Source organism: Saccopteryx leptura, chromosome 6 (assembly GCF_036850995.1).
Source record: "Saccopteryx leptura isolate mSacLep1 chromosome 6, mSacLep1_pri_phased_curated, whole genome shotgun sequence".
Taxonomy (NCBI): Eukaryota; Metazoa; Chordata; class Mammalia; order Chiroptera; family Emballonuridae; genus Saccopteryx; species Saccopteryx leptura.
Window position 1 is genome coordinate 27094230 of NC_089508.1, and position 20255 is coordinate 27114484.

At 48.2% G+C, this 20255-nt stretch overlaps 1 protein-coding gene across 1 annotated transcript; it reads right to left on the reverse strand.

The window, feature by feature from the left end:
• Positions 1-7021: 7021 nt before the first annotated feature.
• On the reverse strand, positions 7022-19421 carry VRTN (vertebrae development associated). The gene is made up of 2 exons (XM_066344017.1): positions 19363-19421; positions 7022-9161 (listed from the first exon to the last, which is right to left on the reverse strand). Exons 1-2 carry the CDS (start codon positions 19419-19421, stop codon positions 7022-7024), a joined length of 2199 nt encoding a protein of 732 aa, XP_066200114.1.
• Positions 19422-20255: the final 834 nt, after the last annotated feature.

Genomic DNA, 20255 nt, shown 5'->3' on the forward strand with positions numbered 1-20255 from the left:
AGGTACCTGCTAGTGACACTCTACAGGCATCCTGGGGTGTCACAGGCCAGGCTTGAGGAGGAGAAATCACACTAGAACAGGGGTCCCCAAACTTTTTACACAGGGGGCCAGTTCACTGTCCCTCAGACCGTTGGAGGACCGGACTATAAAAAAAACTATGAACAAATCCCTATGCACACTGCACATATCTTATTTTAAAGTTTAAAAAAAAAAACAAAACGGGAACAAATACAATATTTAAAATAAAGAACAAATAAATTTAAATCAACAAACTGATCAGTATTTCAATGGGAACTATGGGCCTGCTTTTGGCTAATGAGATGGTCAATGTGCTCCTCTCACTGACCACCAATGAATGAGGTGCCCCTTCCGGAAGTGCGGCAAGGGCCATAGTTTGGGGACCCCTGCATTAGAACCTTCCTATTAGAAGTCAGGCCAGTGAGACAGGCCGACAGCACCCAGGGCCAACAGAGGCTTCCCACCCTAACAGCTGCCTTGTGTCAGAGCACCTGTCCCTCAGCTTCTCACTCTCCCGTGACAGTCACCAAACTGGCGTGTTTTAAACCAGCGACCAGGATCAGCTGAGAAACAACTGAGGCATTTCCCAGAGATTCTCAGGCAGCCTCCCTTCCACAGAGAAGCGTCAGCCCTGGGCAGCTACAAGCTGGGAGGGTGTGAAGATGAACACAAGATGCCAAAGCCAGCAGATTCTTCCTCGCAACCCCATGGTGCTCTTTGTGTGTTCCATACGGAGCCTCTATCACATTGTGTCAGATCGCAGCTGCCAGCAAACCAAGGCCTTTGTGAGGACAAGAGTGAGGCCAAATGGCTCTGTCTCCTCAGCATACAGCTCAGGGCTCAGCCTGTCATGGGTTGCTGGAGAGGAGCCTATTACATCTGCCAGACCCCTCTGTGAGCAAAGCTGAGCCCACACCCCAGCCACAGACTGGACCAGACTTGGGCTGCAGAGTGGCCTCAATCATGACCTCGCCTGAGAGTGAGCTCAGAGGACAGGGGCTGGGGGTGGGGTAGTAGACTGGACCAATCAAATTCTCTTCCTGTCATCACCCAGCCGTGTGGGATCTTATGAAACCTGCAATGTCCCTAGGGTCCTGGTGGGATGGAGATGTAGAAGAGAGAAAATTCTAGAATGACACCCTGCTTTTTAGCCAGTTCAGCTGATAACCTGATGCTGGCAACAGCTAGGGTGAAAAATAGAGAAGAGTGAGTTTTCAGGGAATGGGAACATGAGCTTGGATTGCCCAATGGTGAGACCAAGGTGCTGGTGGACCATCCATCCAGAAGGGCAGTTGAGATATAAGGTGACACTCAGGGACCAAGAGCCACCCAGGGGCCTGCTGGACTCCAGAGAAATACATATATATTTTTAAACTCATTTCCTTTATGAGTGAAAGGAGGGGAGATAGTGAGACCGACTCCTGCATGTGCCCCAACTGGGATCCACCCAGCAACCAATCTGGGACCAGTGCTTGAATCAACTGAGCTATTCTTTGCACCTAAGGCTGACACTCCGACCAACTGAGCTATCCTCAGAGCCCAGAATCGATGCTTGAATCAATCCAGCCACTAGCTGCAGGAGGGGAAGAGAGAACGGGAGAGAAGCAGATGGTCGCCTCTCTTGTGTGCCCTGACCGGGAATTGAACCTGGGATGTCCATATGCCAGGCCAACACTCTATCCACTGAGCAAACCAAACAGGGTCAGAAAGAAATATTTAAGGGGAAATTTATGCACTATGGTAGACAAGATGATCAACAAATGCAGGACCCTGCCCCCCAGGGAATAAATACATATAGTGTAAAATATTTTTAAATGTTTTACCTTTCACTTGACTGCATTTTTAGGGTGAAGCTTTTTTTTTTTTTTTTTTTTTTTCATTTTAGAGGGGAGAGAGAGAGAGAGAGAGAGAAAGGGGGGGAGGAGCAGGACGCTTCAACTCCCATATGTGCCTTGACCGGGTAAGGCCAGGGTTTTGAACCGGCAACCTCAGCATTCCAGGTCGACGCTTTATCCACTGCGCCACCACAGGTCAGGCAGGGTGAAGCTTTTATAATCAAAATTTTTAGAACCAGTTATAATTTTACAACAGTACAAAATGTTGTAAGAAGTAAAGCTAACCTCACACATTGTGTTCACCTTTTATTCACATTGTTCATTTCAGTTGAATTTCTACATGTACTTCTATGACAGAAGTTGGTGTAAAAAAAAACCAAATAATTTCAACAAATGTCAACTTGAAAATCAGCATGAAATATTCTTAGCAAATATGGTCACTGCTTAGATATTTGTCTAAGATTATTAAAAACAAAACTACTTTTCTACCATTTGGGGAAATTAGAGGTCAGCACACTGGAGTGCAATGAATTAAGCCTCACCCTGGGAAAACCACCTCGTGATCATGGTATCCCCTTGCCAGGTAAGTATCTATATATGAATAACTTAACTGCATTTATAAAACCTTTTCCAAATCAATATTGACATATCATTGTTTTTAAAAGATTTTATTTAATGACTTTAGAGAAAGGATATATAGAAAGGCAGGAAGGGGAGCTAGAAGCAGTAACTCATACTAGTTGCTTCTTTTATGTGCCTTGACTGGGCAAACCCAGGGATTCGAACCAGTGACCTCAGCATTCCAGGTTGATGCTTTATCGACTGTGCCACCACAGGTCAGATGACATACTATATATTTTTATTTTAACTTTTTCCAATAGATGCTAAATTATTTCCCTATAAGTTTGGGGCTCAGGGCTGACCTCTGACAAAAGGACCTTTCAGTCTTGGGACAGGAGTGTCTAACCTGGGGGATAACCTACCTTGAGCAAGAGTCTCCTTGGGCATTAGCTTCCTCTTAAAAATCCAGGATTAGACTCCCAGGGTTTCTCAAACTAGACACCATTTTTACCAATAGCAAATGCTCATCTAGCACTTATACTCATCTAGGCATTATTGTAACCCCATTTTAGATGGAGAAAGCAAAGCTAAGTAACTCATCCATGTGCATATGCTGCTTCACCAATGTCTAAGGTGACAATCAGTAGATCTGGGTGGAGCCCTGAAATCCACACTACTAAGAACCACCACCACCCCCAGAGACTTCCATCCAGGTAGTTTTTAGACCCCATTATAAGACAGTTTCTGGCATCAGAAGATCTGCTTTGTTTCTGAAAGAACAGGAAAGAGAACAACAGAAAAATCCAGAGCCCAAACTAGGGCAGTTCTCAGGAGCAAGGCTGGTGCCACTCTCAGACAGCCAAGTCACTAAAGGGCTCCGGAGACAGGGGGCTATGTCTACTGGGAACACACTTTGTATCTTGCTGCATCAGATTGCCACCTGCTGGCTATAGGTTGCCATTACAGGTCAAGTAGGATTATTACTCTAATCCCTTCGTCACACCTTAATTGGGACTAAAAAGTAACAATGTTTGGGGGTTCAGTGGAGAATCCACAGAGTATAAAACAAGCAATGATAATACATGGTTAGCACTACTGAACAGAAAGAGTAGGTAGAGGGAAAAATCAGTGTGGACAAGTTGAAGGGTCAGTGGGGAAAAATAAACCCACTATGTGGGTAGGGGCCAGACTGGTAGGCCTCACTGGTTTGGATTTTGTGGTGAGGGCACAAAATCAGTAATGAGTCAGATCATTCTGGCCTTTGTCAGAAGATGGAATGGGATAGTTTGAGTGGAGGCAGAGTCAATTTGAAAACCATTTGTGCCTCAGAGATGAGAGCAACTGCCGGCCAGATTAGGGGGTGGCTATGTGGATGGAGAAAAATGCTCCATGAGAACTATTTATTATTTATTTATTTATTTATTTATTTATTATTTATTTATTTATTTATTTATGTATTTTTCTGAAGCTGGAAATGGGGAGACAGTCAGACAGACTCCCGCATGCGCCCGACCGGGATCCACCCGGCACGCCCACCAGGGGGCGATGCTCTGCCCCTCCAGGGCATCGCTCTGTTGCTACCAGAGCCACTCTAGCGCCTGGGGCAGAGGCCAAGGAGCCATCCCCAGCGCCCGGGCCATCCGCAGCATGGAGCCTTGGCTGCGGGAGGGGAAGAGAGAGACAGAGAGGAAGGAGGGGGGGTGGAGAAGCAAATGGGCGCTTCTCCTATGTGCCCTGGCCGGGAATCGAACCCGGGTCCCCTGCACGCCAGGCCAACGCTCTACCGTTGAGCCAACCGGCCAGGGCCATGAGAACTATTTAGAAAGTAGAATTGGTTAGGTCTGATAAAACCAAAGCCCAGCCCTGGCCGGTTGGCTCAGCGGTAGAGCATCGGCCTAGCGTGCGGGGGACCCGGGTTCGATTCCGGCCAGGGCACACAGGAGAAGCGCCCATTTGCTTCTCCACCCCTCCGCCGCGCTTTCCTCTCTGTCTCTCTCTTCCCCTCCCGCAGCCAAGGCTCCATTGGAGCAAAGATGGCCCGGGCGCTGGGGATGGCTCTGTGGCCTCTGCCTCAGGCACTAGAGTGGCTCTGGTCGCAACATGGCGATGCCCAGGATGGGCAGAGCATCGCCCCCTGGTGGGCAGAGCGTCGCCCCATGGTGGGCGTGCCGGGTGGATCCCGGTCGGGCGCATGTGGGAGTCTGTCTGACTGTCTCTCCCTGTTTCCAGCTTCAGAAAAATGAAAAGGAAAAAAAAAAAAAAACAAAAAAAAAAACAAAAAAAAAACACAAACAAACAAAAAAAAAAACCAAAGCCCAAAGATAATAGGAAGTGATAGTGGCTGCATTTTATTCATTTCTTTGAAAAAACTGTAGCGGCTACTGTGTACTAGTAACTAATCTACCTACTAGGAATAGAGGTAAAACCAAGTCAAGAAAAAGCCCAGCTAAAAAGAAAAAAAAGAAAAAGCCCAGCTGAGGCCCTGGCCGGGTAGCAAAGTTGGTTAGAACATTGTCCCAATAAGTCAATGTCTCTCTCCTGTCACCTCTCTCTCTAAAAATCAGTATTTTTTAAAAAGAAAAAGCCCTGCTTTTCATGGAGTTTATGTTCTAATGGGGAGGCAGGGGGATAATAATCACATAAGTCAATAAAAAGCTTGTGCAACAGTGACTGACTCTCAAAACTGAATGGTAGGGAGCCTGTCACGTACAGATGTCAGGGAATACCACTGTAGACCACAGGAGCAAATACAAAGACACTTAAATTAAGTATAGCAGGTTCAAGGTCAGAGGCAGCCAGTGTGGTGGTTCCGGGCAAGAGGGGAGCGAAGAGAGGGCTGGAAAGTCAGAGGCCACATTACGAAGGCCTTTGTAAGGCAGTGCAAAGAACTGAGCGAAGGGAAGCCGCTCACAGTTCAGACAGGGAAGAGGCAGAACTGTATTTTGCTTACAGATCTCCGAGGCTGCTGTGTGGAGGTGGATTGTGTGGTACAAGAGAAACAGGAAGACACGCAGGAAGCCGAAGTGTGGGCCAGGAGAGATGACGGCAGCAGCACGAGGGCGGGGATTCTGAGCATACTTTGGAGTCCGAGTCAACAGGATTTGCTGACGGATTGAATGTGGAGGGTGAAAAAAAGAGCAGACCCAAAGATGACTCCCCCAAACCACCACAGGGATGAGAGCCACTGCAGGACAGCTAGACAGGAGAAAGGGACTAAGGGAACTTCTTCCCTAATGACGGACGCCCAATCCCAAAGAGCAAAGGCCTGGCCTTAAAGCTGCACACACACACACACACACACACACACACACACACACACACACACAACCCCAGAGGGAAAAGCACACGAACTAATCACTCTGAGGATCAGTTTCCTTATTTGAGACTGGACCCAGTCTGCCTGGGCACATGGCAGACGTGCCCCTCGTGCTGGCCCGGCCTGAGCAGCACAGTTAGTCAGTTTTCTCCCACTAGTGGGGAGGTGGACGAGCTTCCAGGCAGCCATAGCCCCACCTCCAGCTGGAAGAACACCCAAGGTCACTTTTAAATCCAATTCTAAACAGAATCCCCAGAGTAAGCCCCATCACTCCCCAAGCCCTGGGCCTAGAGGGGTTCTAGTAAGAGAGAGAAATGGTCACTCTCAGTCCCCTTAAACCCAAGGAGAATGTGGCAATGGGCAGTTTTATCCTGGCAGAATAAATACCAGAGACCAAGGGCTGTGGGCATCATATCGTTTTATTTCTTTTGTGTTCCAACTTCATTCTTGGACAACGCAAATTCAGCCTCTCACCTGCCTGAAGATGAGGCACAGGCTCTGAAGAGAGGTGCAACTTAAAGATGGAGGTCAGGTCCCCCAAAGCAAGCCAGACTGGCAGAGGACAGTAGACAGGCTAAGTACCAGCCAGCAGAGACTCAAGAACCTCTCCCTCAAGCCCTTACCAGTCTCTTTGCAAGATCATTGGATCTCTCAATGATCCAACTCAGGACATTCCCTTAGAGGTCCTTGATTCTTCCTATACATCCGAGGCTGATTCCTATACATTCCTCATGCCGAGGCTGATTCCCTTTCCCTTGGGGGTGCCAGACAGAAGCCACTGACCTGCTCTACATTTAATTTCTTCTTGTTTAGAGAAATATATTTGAGTAAGGAGAGTGCCAAGCCCCAAAAGGAACTGAAAATATATATTCTGTCCAATGGGACAGATGGCCATGCTATAATACTCCTTTTGTCCCCAGAAAAAACTGAAAGCAGCTTTAGCTAACAAACACACCTCATCCCATATATAGCTTTCAATACCAGCAAGTGGACCTAGCTAACCCACTTAAATCAAAACAGACAACTAAAACCAAGACACAATAAAAATAAGAAGGGCAAACAACCAAAGAGACCATCTCTGGTCCTGTAACTCAGGACCAGATGGCTGACTTCTGGCTCTCTCTGCCCTGAAGCCAAGAAACAACACAAATCTGCCTTTGGATGAAGGATAGATACTGTGGGAACCAGAGCAAAGGGCATCCTGGCCAAGCCGGGGGGGGGGGGGGGCAACTCAGGTCCCTGGCCTTCTCCAAACTGGTCCCTTTTCCTCTCAGCCCCTTTGCACCCCCCGTCAGCCATCAACTAGAGTGAGGCCGTCATAGAGGGCCCGCTTCCACATGTAGTAGGTGGAGCGGGCAGTGAGGGGGAAGAGGGCACTGAACTCCTTGTAGGAAGGAAAGCTCTTGGACTGGAAGCATTTCTGCAGGAAGAGCTTGGCCTGAGCCTTGAACTTTGTGGTGGCGACCATGTCCATCATCAACACCTGGCTGTCCCTGCCACCAGCCGCCGCCACCACAGGGTGGCTGGGCCAGGACCCACTGTGGGGCCATCTCTGGGCTGTGGCCCCCTCTTGCAGAGCCCCCTCTCTGGAAGGCCCTCCCTGGGCCTTCCCTGCATCTTCTCCTGGAGAAGCTGCCACAGTTGGAGTCCCTGTAGCTGGGGCCACGGCAGCTATCACATTCCTGCCAGCTTCTTTCTCTCGCATCTCCTCAACCCCCTCCACCCCACCTTTGCCCAAGGTGGGGACCTGTGTCTGGAGTTTGGGCAGGCTATTGGGCCAACCCCGTGCAAGACTCTTCCAGACCCAAAAGGTGGAGGGGGACAGACTGGGGTAGCAGAGGCGAAAACGACAGAAGGGGAGATGCCCACTGAGCACCTTCTTGCGGGCAGCCCAGCGTAAACGCCTCTGCCAACGGGACAGGGGCATCCTCGGGGGCAGGAACTCTCGGGGGGCAGGTGGTTCCCCATCTGTTGCTTTCCCAGCTCCCTCTTCCACCTCACCCTTCTCAGGGAGCAGGGCCTCTTCCCCAACAGAGGCTGGCTGAGGAGCCTGGGCTGTGGAGAGGGCTGGGGCGGGCTTGAAGCTGGGGTTCCTCCGGAGGGCCTTCCGGCGCCAGTTGTAATAGGTGGACCGGGAGATGCCGGGGAACCTGCGTTTGAAGCAGCGATAGGGCACCAGCGTGTTCAGGGAGATGCAGTGTTCCAGGTACAACTTGGCCCGCTGCATGAGGACCATTCCAGGGCTTGCCACCGCCAGCATGGAGTGGCCCAGCCCCTCAACAACCTGCTCCTCTGGCAGTTTCTCCAGCTCCTCCATCCCCAGCGCCTCCTTGGGGACCAGCGGCTGGCTGGCACCAGCGCCCAGCAGCTCATTCTTCCAGGCGTAATAGGTGGAACGGGAGATCTTGGGGAATCTCTGGAGAAACTGCTGCAGTGACATGATGCCCCCATGGTGAACACTGTCCTTCAGGACGTGCTTGGCAGAGTAGAGCGTGGCCACCTTCTGCTGGTGTTCCTGGGACTGCCGCCGCCAGCGGTAGAAGGTGCTCTTGGCGACACTGTACCGTTCATTGAAGTGGGAGTAGCTGAGGCTAGGCTCCTGGTTGAGCAGCTCCGGGATCTTGGCTGGTGGTGGCTGAGGAGCTGGGGCCGGAGGACCCGGGGCTGGGCCGGTAGCATCTTCAGCCTCTACCTCCTCCAGTCCCACCACAGGGGCAAAGTACTGGTGGCGAAAGAGGTGGCTGGTGAGGGGCTGGCCAGCCCACATGATATGCAGGGTGGCTGGCATGTGGTCACAGCGGCGGGGCCGGATGATGCGGTTAAAGTAGGGCCGGATCTTGAGGTTGCGCATGGGGTAAATGGAGTAGATGTTGCGCTGAAGGACAGACGCGAGGGCGTACAAGTGCCACACGTTGGAGAAGCTGCTAGGGAAGCAGGTGGCCTTGACATCGGCGTCAAAGATGGCCTCCAGTGTGGCGGATGGCAGGCTGGTCATCTCTGGGGACTCCTCCGAGCAGAGGGAGTAGCGCACAGCCTGCAGCATCACCTTGGAGTCGATCATGCCCTGCAAGTAGTAGTGTCTGTGCAGCAGCATCTCCACCACCGTGCGGGCCCGCAGCTCCAGGCTGAGGCCCCCGTCACCCCACAGCAGCATGCTGGCCGCCTCAAACAGCAGGCTGCCCTCGCCCTTGCACACCAGCGGCAGCATGTTCCGTGGCGCATCCTCTGGGTACAGGCTCAGGGCCACTGAGTCCACCTCCAGCTCCTGGGGGCTGGGGCCTGCCTCTCCGCAGGTGGGGAGGGTAAAGGAGGACAGGACCTGCTTGGCCTCCAGAGCAGCCCCGACAAGACCCTCCAGGCCTTCGGATTCCACTGCCTCCTGCAGCTCCTGGAGCACCTGCTGTACCAGCTGCTCCCGAGATGCCATCCTGCCAGGGCAAAGGACAGGGAGCAGAGGTCAGGACAAGGTACCTGGCTGACACCCGGAGATGGTGCCCACTTATTCCTGCACCCTCTCCCTTGAGAGGACGTCCACCATTTCCATGTCTTCACACCAAATAATAACTAACTGCCTCCCAGGGTTTATTTAATACCTCAGTGGTACCAAGAGCCGGGTCTTCTTGATTCTGATATTAGCTTGAGCAAGTCACTTAGCCTTTCTAGGCTTCTGGTTCCTTCTCTGTGAAAAGGGGGACGATACAAAAGTACCTACCTTATAGAGTTGTTGTAGGTATAAATGAAACAGTGAAAGGAAAGGATGAGGATATATAGATCTACACACACACTTATATATCCATCCTTAGAACAGTGCCTGGCACAGTGTAGAGTACTATAAAAGTGGTAGCTATTAAATGTTAGGGCATTATCTAGTACTGCACATGTTATAGAGTATGACTAGAAAGCTGTGCCTCTGTACCTGGTAGACTAATAATCACACGTAGCCAAAACTGGCCTGTCCTTCCCTAGGACAGTGATTCTCAAAGTATGGTCCACTTTGGGGTTCACTGAGACTTTTTCAAGTTAAACTATTTTCATAATAATACTAAATATACTAAGATAACATTAAGATATTTGCCTTTTCCATTGTACAAACACTTGAGTAAAACTGTGGGGCCTTCGCACAAATCAAATCATACCGGAAGTCATTACGTTATTTACCACCATAAAGTGGCAGTTAGGAAAAAACAAAAAGCAGTTAAGAGGATCTTTCCTAAGTCACAACCCTTAAAAACATGACTTGTCAATGTTTGGAATGACAAAATGGGGAGTATACATAAAACATGTCTACTGCATACTGAAACACAACAAAGGTCTCGCGTGACAACTGTCTGCACTATATGATGAATTAGCCACTTTTATCACAGAATACCATTGTATTTCAAAGGGAGATTGAGTGACATTAGTCATTTAGACTTAAGTATATTTGGTGACATTTTCGCAAAAATGAATAAAGCAAGCCTGTCACTTCAACAAAAACTGCCACTTGCTGCCAGTGAAATGTTGAGCTTTCATTTGAAAATGAGAATTTTGGAAGACCTATGGTATATCCACTACAGTGAGCTTGACAGCTTCCCAATACCTAAAGGCTTTTTCTGATGGGATCAGTGATAACACTATAAATGTAACTTTTTATACTATATAATGGAATTGTCAACATTTGAAGATCTGCATCACTCAATGAATTCTATTTCCCAAATAACTAATGAATGATATAACAAAGTCATGCATGAGTAAAAGATCCAACCAATCAAAGTATAAAAGAAAGCAATGGACTTTAATATAGCAGGGTACAAAAAGTTCATGGGTATTGTTTTAGATTCTCCATTATAACTAAGCTTTGAGAAACTACTTGTTGAGTTTTGGTATAATTACTAATGACTATCCACTGAAAAAGTTATCAAAATACCCTTCCTTGCCTGATCTGTGGTGGTGCAGTGAATAAAGAGTCGACCTGGAATGCTGAAGTTGCTGGTTCGAAACCTTGGGTCTGCCCAGTAAGGCACATTTGGGAGTTGATGCTTCCTGCTCCTCTACCCTTTTTCACTCTCTCTGTCTCTCCTCTCTAAAATGAATAAATAAAATCTTAAGACAAAATACTCTTCCTCTTTCCATCTATATACCTATATAAAATGGGATTTTCTTCATATATTTCTACCAAAACAATGTATCACAACAGATCAAACATAGACAGATATGAGAATCTACTCATCTTCTATTAAGCCAGATATGAGAAGGCAGATGGCTAGAGCATTGCCCTGATACACCAAGGTTGTGGGTTTGATCCCCAGTGAGGGCACATACAAGAGTCAACCAAAGAATGCATAAATAAGTGGAACAATAAGTCAATGTTTCTCTTTTTCTGTCTCTCCCTCCTTACTCTCTAAAAATCAATAAATAAAAATTTAAAAAGTAAAATAAAATAATAAACCAGGTATTAGAGATTTGGGAAAATGTAAAAGAATACACTTTTCTCATGAATTTTTTTTCTGGAAAAGTTATTTCTCATAAAATCTATTAATTGTTCCTATGTAACAAGTTTTTTTGGGTTTTTTTTGGTGACAGAGAGAATCAGAGAGAGGGACAGATAGGGACAGACAGACAGGAACGAAGAGAGATGAGAAGCATCAATTTTTTGTTGCGGCACCTTAGTTGTTCATTGCTTTTTTATATGTGCCTTGACTGGGAGGCTACAGCAGACTGAGTGACCCCTTGTTCGTGCCAGTGACCTTAGGCTCAAGCTGGTGAGCTTTGCTCAAACCAGATGTGCCCATACTCAAGCTGGCGACCTCAGGGTCTCAAACCTGGGTCCTCCGCTTCCCAGTCCGACACTCTATCCACTGCGCCACCGCCTGGTCAGGCACAGGTTTGTTATTTTTTAATAAATACTTTCTAAACGTCTCAGTTTTAATTTTCAATACAATCTATATCAACAGATGTAACCATTATAAACAAAAGCTCTTTGGGGTCCTCCTTTTTTCTTCTTTTTTTTTGTATTTTTCTGAAGCTGGAAACGGGGAGAGACAGTCAGACAGACTCCCGCATGCGCCCGACCGGGATCCACCCGGCACGCCCACCAGGGGCGACACTCTGCCCACCAGGGAGCAATGCTCTGCCCCTCTGGGGCATCGCTCTGCCACGAACAGAGCCACTCTAGCGCCTGGGGCAGAGGCCAAGGAGCCATCCCCAGCGCCCGGGCCATCTTTGCTCCAATGGAGCCTTGGCTGTGGGAGGGGAATAGAGAGACAGAGAGGAAAGAGGGGGGGGGGTGGAGAAGCAAATGGGCGCTTCTCCTATGTGCCCTGGCCGAGAATCGAACCCGGGTCCCCCGCACGCCAGGCCGACGCTCTACCGCTGAACCAACCGGCCAGGGCCTCTTTCTTCTTTTTTCAGCGAGAAAAAGACATGAACAGGAAGGGAGAGAGATGAGAAGCATCAACTCAATGTTGCAGCACCTTTGTTTTTCATTGATTGCTTCTCATCCGTGACTTGACTGAGGAGCTCCAACAGAGCCAGCGACCTCTGGGCTCAAGCCAGCAACCATGGATCATATCTATGACCCCACTCTCAAACTGGCAACCCTGCACTCAATCTGGTAAGCCCATGTTCAAGCTGAAGACCTCAAGGTTTCAAAACTGGGTCCTCAGCATCCCAGGTCAATGCTCTATTCATTGTACCACTACCAGTCAGGAGAGGGGTCCTAATTCTTAAAAGCACACTAAGGGCCTGACCAGGCGGTGGCGCAGTGGATAGAGCGTGGGACTGGGACCCAGGTTCGAGACCCCGAGGTAGCCAACTTGAGCGCGGGCTCATCTGGCTTGAGCAAAAAAAGCTCACCAGCTTGGACCCAAGGTTACTGGCTCAAGCAAAGGGTTACTCAATCTGCTGAAGGCCCATGGTCAAGGCACATATGAGAGAGCAATCAATGAACAACTAAGGTGTCGCAAGGAAAAACTGATGATTGATGCTTCTCATCTCTCTCCGTTCCTGTCTGTTCCTATCTATCCCTCTCTCTGACTTTCTCTCTGTCCCTGTAAAAAAAAAAAAAAAAAAGAGCACACTAAGGTCCTGAGACCAAAGAGTATAAGAACTGTTGCCCTGAAACAAAGTGAGTCTTTTCAAAGGGTGGCAACAGCGTAGTCACTGTGATGACACGATCTAATAACTAAGATTTTCTGAGCATTTACTATTTGCCATGCCCTGTCCTATTCCTGATAGCCACATTTAAAGGTAATAGTATGTCACCTGCATCCCCAACTTACAGGTGAGAACCTGAGACAATTACCAAAAAGTCTCCTGCACCCAATTCACCCACAATAGTTGAAAACAGATGCTCTTAGGACCTGTGACTCATGTTATCTAGTTTAAACTGCCAGCTACCTCTTCAGCACAAACTAATCATTCTAATTACTGGCCCATTTTCAGTGTTGTATTGCAAAGCAAAGTAATATTTCTATATGGATACATTATTTTAATTAAAAAAAAGATGATTATGCTTTCTCATATCTTTGTTTTCATAGACAAAATAGAGTTCAGTAAATAGCTTTAGTCTTGGGTTTAAAAATCGTGTTTGGGCCTGACCAGGTGGTGGCACAGTGGATAGAGCGTCGGACTGGGATGCAGAGGACCCAGGTTCAAGACCCCGAGGTCGCCAGCTTGAGCGCGAGGTCATCTGGTTAGAGCAAAAAGCCCACCAGCTTGAACCCAAGGTCGCTGGCTCCAGCAAGGGGTTACTTGGTCTGCTGAAGGCCTGCAGTCAAGGCACATATGAGAAAGCAATCAATGAACAACTAAGGTGTCACAATGTGCAACGAAAAACTAATGATTGATGCTTCTCATCTCTCTCCATTCCTGTCTGTCTGTACCTGTCTATCCCTCTTTCTGACTCACTCTCTGTCTCTGCAAAAAAATTAACAAATAAAAAAAAAATTAAGAAAAAAATCGTGTTTGGGCCTGACCTGTGGTGGTGCAGTGGATAAAGCATTGACCTGGAATGCTGAGGTCACTGGTTCAAAACCCTGGGCTTGCCCAATCAAGGCACATATAAGAAGAAACTCCTACAAGTTGATGCTTCCTGCTCCTCCCTTTCTCTCTCTCTCTCTCTCAAATCAATAAATAAAATCTTTAAAAATAAATTGTGTCTGGGTGTACCCATTCATCAACTAATGAAACTTCATACTTGAGAAAGGATGTACACTGGCTTGGCTGGAGCCCCCTGGTCAAGGCATGTATGAGAAACAATCAATGAACAATGAAAGTGATGCAACTATAAGCTGATGCTTCTCATCTCTCTTTCCCTCTCTCTAAAAAATAAAAAAAGAAGGATGTGGTTGAAGGAAGTGGTAGTGGAGGGTATGGGGGAATGGTGATGGGCAAACTTGAGGGGTGGTGAATAAACAATACAACAGTGGTTTTCAACCGTTTTATAGTTGGGGACCAGTGACCTGGCTGGGTGGAAAGAAAAACATGCAACTAATAAAGTTGTATCTTACTGCATATAACAGAGCAACACGGTACAAGCTGGTGCTTAATTTCTGAGCTCCACATGTACGATGCATTGAACACTACATAAGTTTGTCCTGATGCTTTGTGTCTATTGCGCATGATTTGTAAATGCTCTGCGCGGTGCAAAAGGTTGCTCGAGCGAGCCTAAATTCTGAAGATATTTCTAAGACCTCAATAGTATTTTCATCAATGATACAGGCTAATAAGTGGCAATCACACTAAGCATAAGCAAATTTGACTAAGATTATTGGGTCTATAATCTGTTATTTATTGATTTTAGAGGGAGAAAGGGAGAGGGGGAAAGAGAGACAGACACAGAAACATTGATCTGTTCCTGTATGTGCCCTGACCAGGGACTGAACCAGCAACCTCTGTGCATTGGAATGATGCTCTAACCAACCGAGTCATCTGGCCAGGACTGGATCTCTAATCTTCATACATCAGGGTGGTTAATTCTTACGTGGACCAGCATGAAGTTCCTGGTGGACTGGTGGATGAAAACACTGCAATAGTGTACAGGTGATGTATTGGAGAATTGTGCACCTGAAACCTGTATAATTTTCTTAATCAGTGTCACCTCAATAAATTCAATAAAAAGGAACAAAAATACTATGTGTCTGAGTGTAAATTATAATTCAGTAAAGTTTTTTTTAAAAAAGGGCCTTAAAGCACCAAAAGAGTGTATAATTTTTTTAAACTGGTCATGAGGAACATCTTTGGATAAAATTTCTCATATATAGATTTTTTTTTTTTTACAGAAACAGAGAAAGAGTCAGAGAGAAGGGTAGATAGGGACAGACAGGAACGGAGAGAGATGAGAAGCATCAATCATTAGTTTTTCATTGCGACACCTTAGTTGTTCATTGATTGCTTTCTCATATGTGCCTTGACCGTGGGGCTACAGCAGACGGAGTAACCCCTTGCTCAAGTCAGCAACCTTGGGTCCAAGCTGGTGAGTTTTGCTCAAACCAGATGACGACCTCAGGGTCTCGAACCTGGGTCCTCCACATCCCAGTTCGATGCTCTATCCACTGCGCCACGGCCTGGTCAGGTTCATATATAGATTTTTTTAAATGTGTACATTGTGACAAATCTGGTCTAATCTCTCACCAAATTTCTATTTGGATCATATTAGTTGGCCCTGGAATTGGGTTTTTAATCTGTTTGTCTTTTGTGTACTTTAGATTGTTTTTTTTTCCATTGATTTGAAAGAGAGGAAGAGGAAGTGGGGGTCACAGGGAGAATGAGAGAGAAGCATCAACTCGTTCCACTTAGTTGTTCTATTTAGTTGTGCATTCATTGGTTATTTCTATGTGCCCTGACCAGGGATCAAACCCACAACCTCAGTGCACTGGGACAACTCTATCCACTGAACCACCTAGCCAGGACTAGATCTACTTTTTTAAATACAATGAGTTTTCCTTGGAAAACAATATAAACTTTCTATCAGTTCTTGGTGAAGAGAGCGCTTCCATAGGTGATTAAAAATTTTAAAAAAGCCTGACCTGTGGTGGCACAGTGGATAAAGCATCGACCTGGAAATGCTGAGGTCGCCGGTTCGAAACCCTGGGCTTGCCTGGTCAAGGCACATATGGGAGTTGATGCTTCCAGCTCCCCCTCCCCCTTCTATCTGTCTCTCTCTCCTCTCTCTCTCTGTCTCTCTCTCCTCTCTAAAAATGAATAAATAAAAAAAATTTAAAAAGTAAAAAAAGAAAAAAAATAGTTAAAAAAATTTTTTAAATAAAAAAAAGCTGTAGCCTGACCTGTGGTGGCGCAGTGGATAAAGCGTCGACCTGGAAATGCTGAGGTTGCCGGTTTGAAATCTTGGGCTTGCCTGGTCAAGGCACATATGGAGTTGATGCTTCCTGCTCCTCCCCCCCTTCTTTCTCTCTGTCTCTCTCTCTCCTCTCTCTCTCTCCTTTCTAAAATTAATAAATAAAATAAAAAAATTTTAAAAAGACCTATTAAAAAAAAAAGCTGTAAAGAGCAAACTATGTACACACAGAAGAGCTTTCTCATTCTGGCAAACAAAGATGCTGGGGTTTCATTTTTCCTGCACTCATTTGTTGCACGCTACTATACAGCTGCGTATGAACAAGCACTCTGCTAGCTACTTTGCAAACAAAATTATGAAAATAGCCACCACCTGTCTACTGCTTACTCTATACATTTAACTCAGGCAATTCAACAAAAATCTCAGAAAAGACAAGAGGGGCCTGACCTGTGGTGGCACAGTGGATAAAGTGTCAAAGAGGAATGCTGAGGTCGCTGGCTCGAAATCCCGGGCTTACCGGGTGAAGGCACATTCGAGAAGCAACCACTTCGAGATGCTTCCCACTCCACTCCTCCCCCCACTCCTCTCTCTCTCTCAAATCAATAAATATGTTCCCTCAGTGATTACAGGTTTCTGTTTTACATGGGGTGAGCATCTAGAGTTCAGGCTTCTCACAGGTCATTTGTTTAGACACTATGTGGTTCTCCCCTTTCCTCCACATGAACTACAACCCCGTCACACCTGCAACCATGGCTAGGGTGTGTTTTCCTAGTTCACACCTGAAGAAACAGAGGCTTGGGGTTTAATTAAATAACTTCCCCAAGACAGCAGCTATTAAAACTAGGAAACACTAGGCAATCTGACCCCAGAACTCTCCTTCCAACTACTGGAATCCACCGCACAGGAGATACATCACCCACAATGCTCATCATCCAAAGGATCTGGAAACACATGGATTCTTGGAGCTTCAAGACAAGCCAGGCAATTTTACAAATAAGAAAACTGAGGGCCTGACCTGTGGTGGTGCAGTGGATAAAGCGTCGACCTGGAAATGCTGAGGTCGCCGGTTCGAAACCCTGGGCTTGCCTGGTCAAGGCACATATGGGAGTTGATGCTTCCAGCTCCTCCCCCCTGTCTCTCTCTCCTCTCTGTCTCTCTAAAATGAATAAATAAAAATAAAAATAAATAAAAAGAAAACTGAGGTCCAGAAAGGTAAAGTTGACTTACCTGAATTCATGCAATACTATCTTGGTGCCTTTAATACAATGTCCAAATATGCCACACTTCCTACTGCACAAACCCCACCCCTCCCTTCCCTGTCCCTCCCCACCCTACCCTGTCCCACCCTACCTATTGGCCCAGACCCGTCCCTCCCTGCTCCACCCTATCTCATGCCTTCTTCTTCCCCAAAGAGGGATGAGGGGGTGTAAATACCCCACCTTCTGTTTTCCTCAAAAGCTTGCTGGAAAAAGTAGCTCCCTGGAGTGATTCTGTATCCCACGTCCACTCGAGAGGATCTGAATCACCCAAGAACAGGGCAGTGGGGGAAAGCCAGAGGCCCTACAGGGCAGCCAATCATCATTAAATAGACAATTGGTTGATGGGGTTCAGGTGCAAGTCTTTTCAAGGAATGGTGTCCTGGAAGTGCAATGCAGAGCAGATCTGGTGATTGCCAGGTGTATTCACAAGTTAGGTGCAGAAAGCGAGAGCTAACCTACAGGCTTGGCCTACGGGTTTTGCCCAGCTGTCCTCCCCTGGAAACTCTTGGAGGGATCTGAAAAGGCATGAAACCAAAGAAGCAAAAGGCCCTTCAGATTACACAGTTTGAGCAGATTACACAGGGAGTGTAATCCGAGCAAGGCCCTTCACATTACACAGGCCCTCCCTGGCTTGAGGCTGGAAGGGAATAAAACAAGAAGCGTCCAGTCCAGCTGGCATCTTCGCACCTGGAAGGGCTCTGGAGCCAATTGGCAACTCTGCAGGAGACTCAAAGCCTCACCTTCACCAAGGCCAGCTTTCCTCCTCCCCGTCTCCTTATTGCAAGGAGATGGGGTCTCAGAGCCAGGTCTGGCCTCTACCCTTGCATTTTAGAAAGGGTGAGCCAGAGCTCTGGCCAGGGAAGAAAGGGCCAAGGGATCTGTTGACCAATGCTGATAAGTCTCCTCTGGCCTCTAGAACAAACTCCTTCCCCGCCAGCCTCATCCTGGGCTCTGCATCTGCTCACCAAAGACCCTGGGTTCTCCCCATCCCCTCCTTTCTCCAGTCCCTCATAAAGCTGGCCCTGCAGTCTCTATAGTTAACCAGAACCAACAAACATTGATGGAGGGCCACAGAGGCCTCAGCTCTCAGCAAGATCGGGATAAACCAGCAGGCCCTCCACTCCACCCCCCCCCAGTCAGACTGGCCCAGATGTCCAACTGCCCAGGATGCGCTACTGGCCAGCTACTGGCCACTGGCTCGAGGGAGTGCCAGCGTCTTGTCTTGGCTCCCTGCCTGGTCCTGGCCAGAAGGCAAGGGGGATGGGGGAGCACAAGAGCTTGTGGGTAGCAATTGAGTCTGTGGGCTGTGACTTCCCAAAGAACTTTCTGCCTGACCTGTGGTGGCGCAGTGGCTAAAGCGTCGACCTGGAAATGCTGAGGTCTCCGGTTCGAAACCCTGGGCTTGCCTGGTCAAGGCACATATGGGAGTTGATGCTTCCAGCTCCTCCCCCCCCTTCTCTCTCTCTGTCTCTCTCTCCTCTCTCTCCTTCTCTGTCTCTCTCTCTCCCTCTATCTCTCTCCTCTCTAAAAATGAATAAATTAAAAAAAAATACAAAAAAAAAAAAAAAAAGAACTTCCCAACACCAGGAGCAGTGGGAGCACGTGGGAGACCCACGCAGGCCCTGAGGCCACCGGATCAGCCTGGCAGTTCCCAAGGTCAGCGACTCTAGTGGACCACATATCAGGAAGGGTAGGGAAAGTGTGGAGTGCGACCCAAAGGGAACAGGCAGGCAACCAGTGGACCTGAGGGTGCCAGGCGGCAATGGGTGGCTAGGGAGAGAGCTGATTGGTCTAGATATACCGGGACGGGGAGGAGTTGAGGCCAGACCATTGTGTAGGGTGGGAGGTGAGACAGGCAGGCCGGTGGGGGTGGGTAGAAAAGAACTTGAAACAATGCCTCACCTCACCTCCCCTCTACACACACACACACACATACACACACACGTCCATGCTTACAGCATCTTCATGGAGTCACTCCTCCCATCTTTGGGCCCTTTAGTGTCCCAAAGGCCAGCCCTTATTCTCCTGGGGACTCCCAAGCTGCATGGGCACCCTCCCTGTCGAATTTTGAGTTAACCTCCTAGTTTACTGACCTCAAGGGTGGCCCAGAGCCCTGGGGGCATCCACTTCGCTCTCCACCTTTCAGCTTGGGACATTTAAGTCACCCTGCAGGAAGCATCACCAGCTGAAAGCCACTCTCACTCAACTTGCCCATTGAACGAGGACGTCTACAGCCAACTGGCCCGGGGAGAACCGGGCTTAAGCCACTCCCCCCTGTTCCCCCCCCGCCCCCCCCCCCCGGAGGAAATCGCCTTCCCTCAAGTGCTCTGGTCCCAAGATGAAAGAAGTGCAAATTCGGGGGTCACTTCCAATGGTAAAAGTGATAGCAGCTATTGTCTCAACCACTCTACCCAGCTGGGGGTGTTAAAGCGCCCTGACTTAGCTCCGAAACCGACCTCAAACTGCCCAGCAAAAACTTGAAAGCGTTTAAAGATTTCCAAAGAGTTTGGGGGGAGGGGAGGGGAGGAGAAGGTTAGATAGAAAGACCTAAGGAAAGAAAGTCTGTGGGCAGGCTAAGGGAGGGGCCGGAGGGGGGGGGGGGGCAAAGCTAGAGCCAGAAACTGGCATGGGATGTTTGGTTAGAGACTGGGGCTCTCTGAACCTCAGAGATGCATCTCTTCCTGAGGCAGCTCCCCAATCCCAGGCCCACAAGGCAGGGAGGCTGGAGAACTCACCGCCTCCCCTTGGTGCAGACCCCCTTCCCTTCCACAAAGGCCCCCTTCTCTCCAAGGCCTCCATCCCCACCTTTCTCTGAGCACCACCCCCCAGGCCGGGAGCTCAACACCGCTTACTCCCAAAGTGTGCCTGGGCCATGCTGCTTCTGTCAGGGCCAGGGCTCCTAGTTTCCTGAGCCCCAGATGATGGTGTAGGCATGCAGTACCTGGGGGTTCAGTCCCCCCAGCTCACCTCAAACCAGGGACCTCAGATAA

Bases quoted from the DNA above. Each gene is read 5' to 3' on its own strand.
- VRTN (XM_066344017.1), bottom strand. From the start codon at position 19,421: ATGTCCCAAGCTGAAAGGTGGAGAGCGAAGTGGATGCCCCCAGGGCTC. The intron at 9,162-19,362 runs TGAGGTCAGTAA...CCTTTGCCCTGG, and splicing joins CCAGGGCTCTGGGCCACCCT to CAGGATGGCATCTCGGGAGC.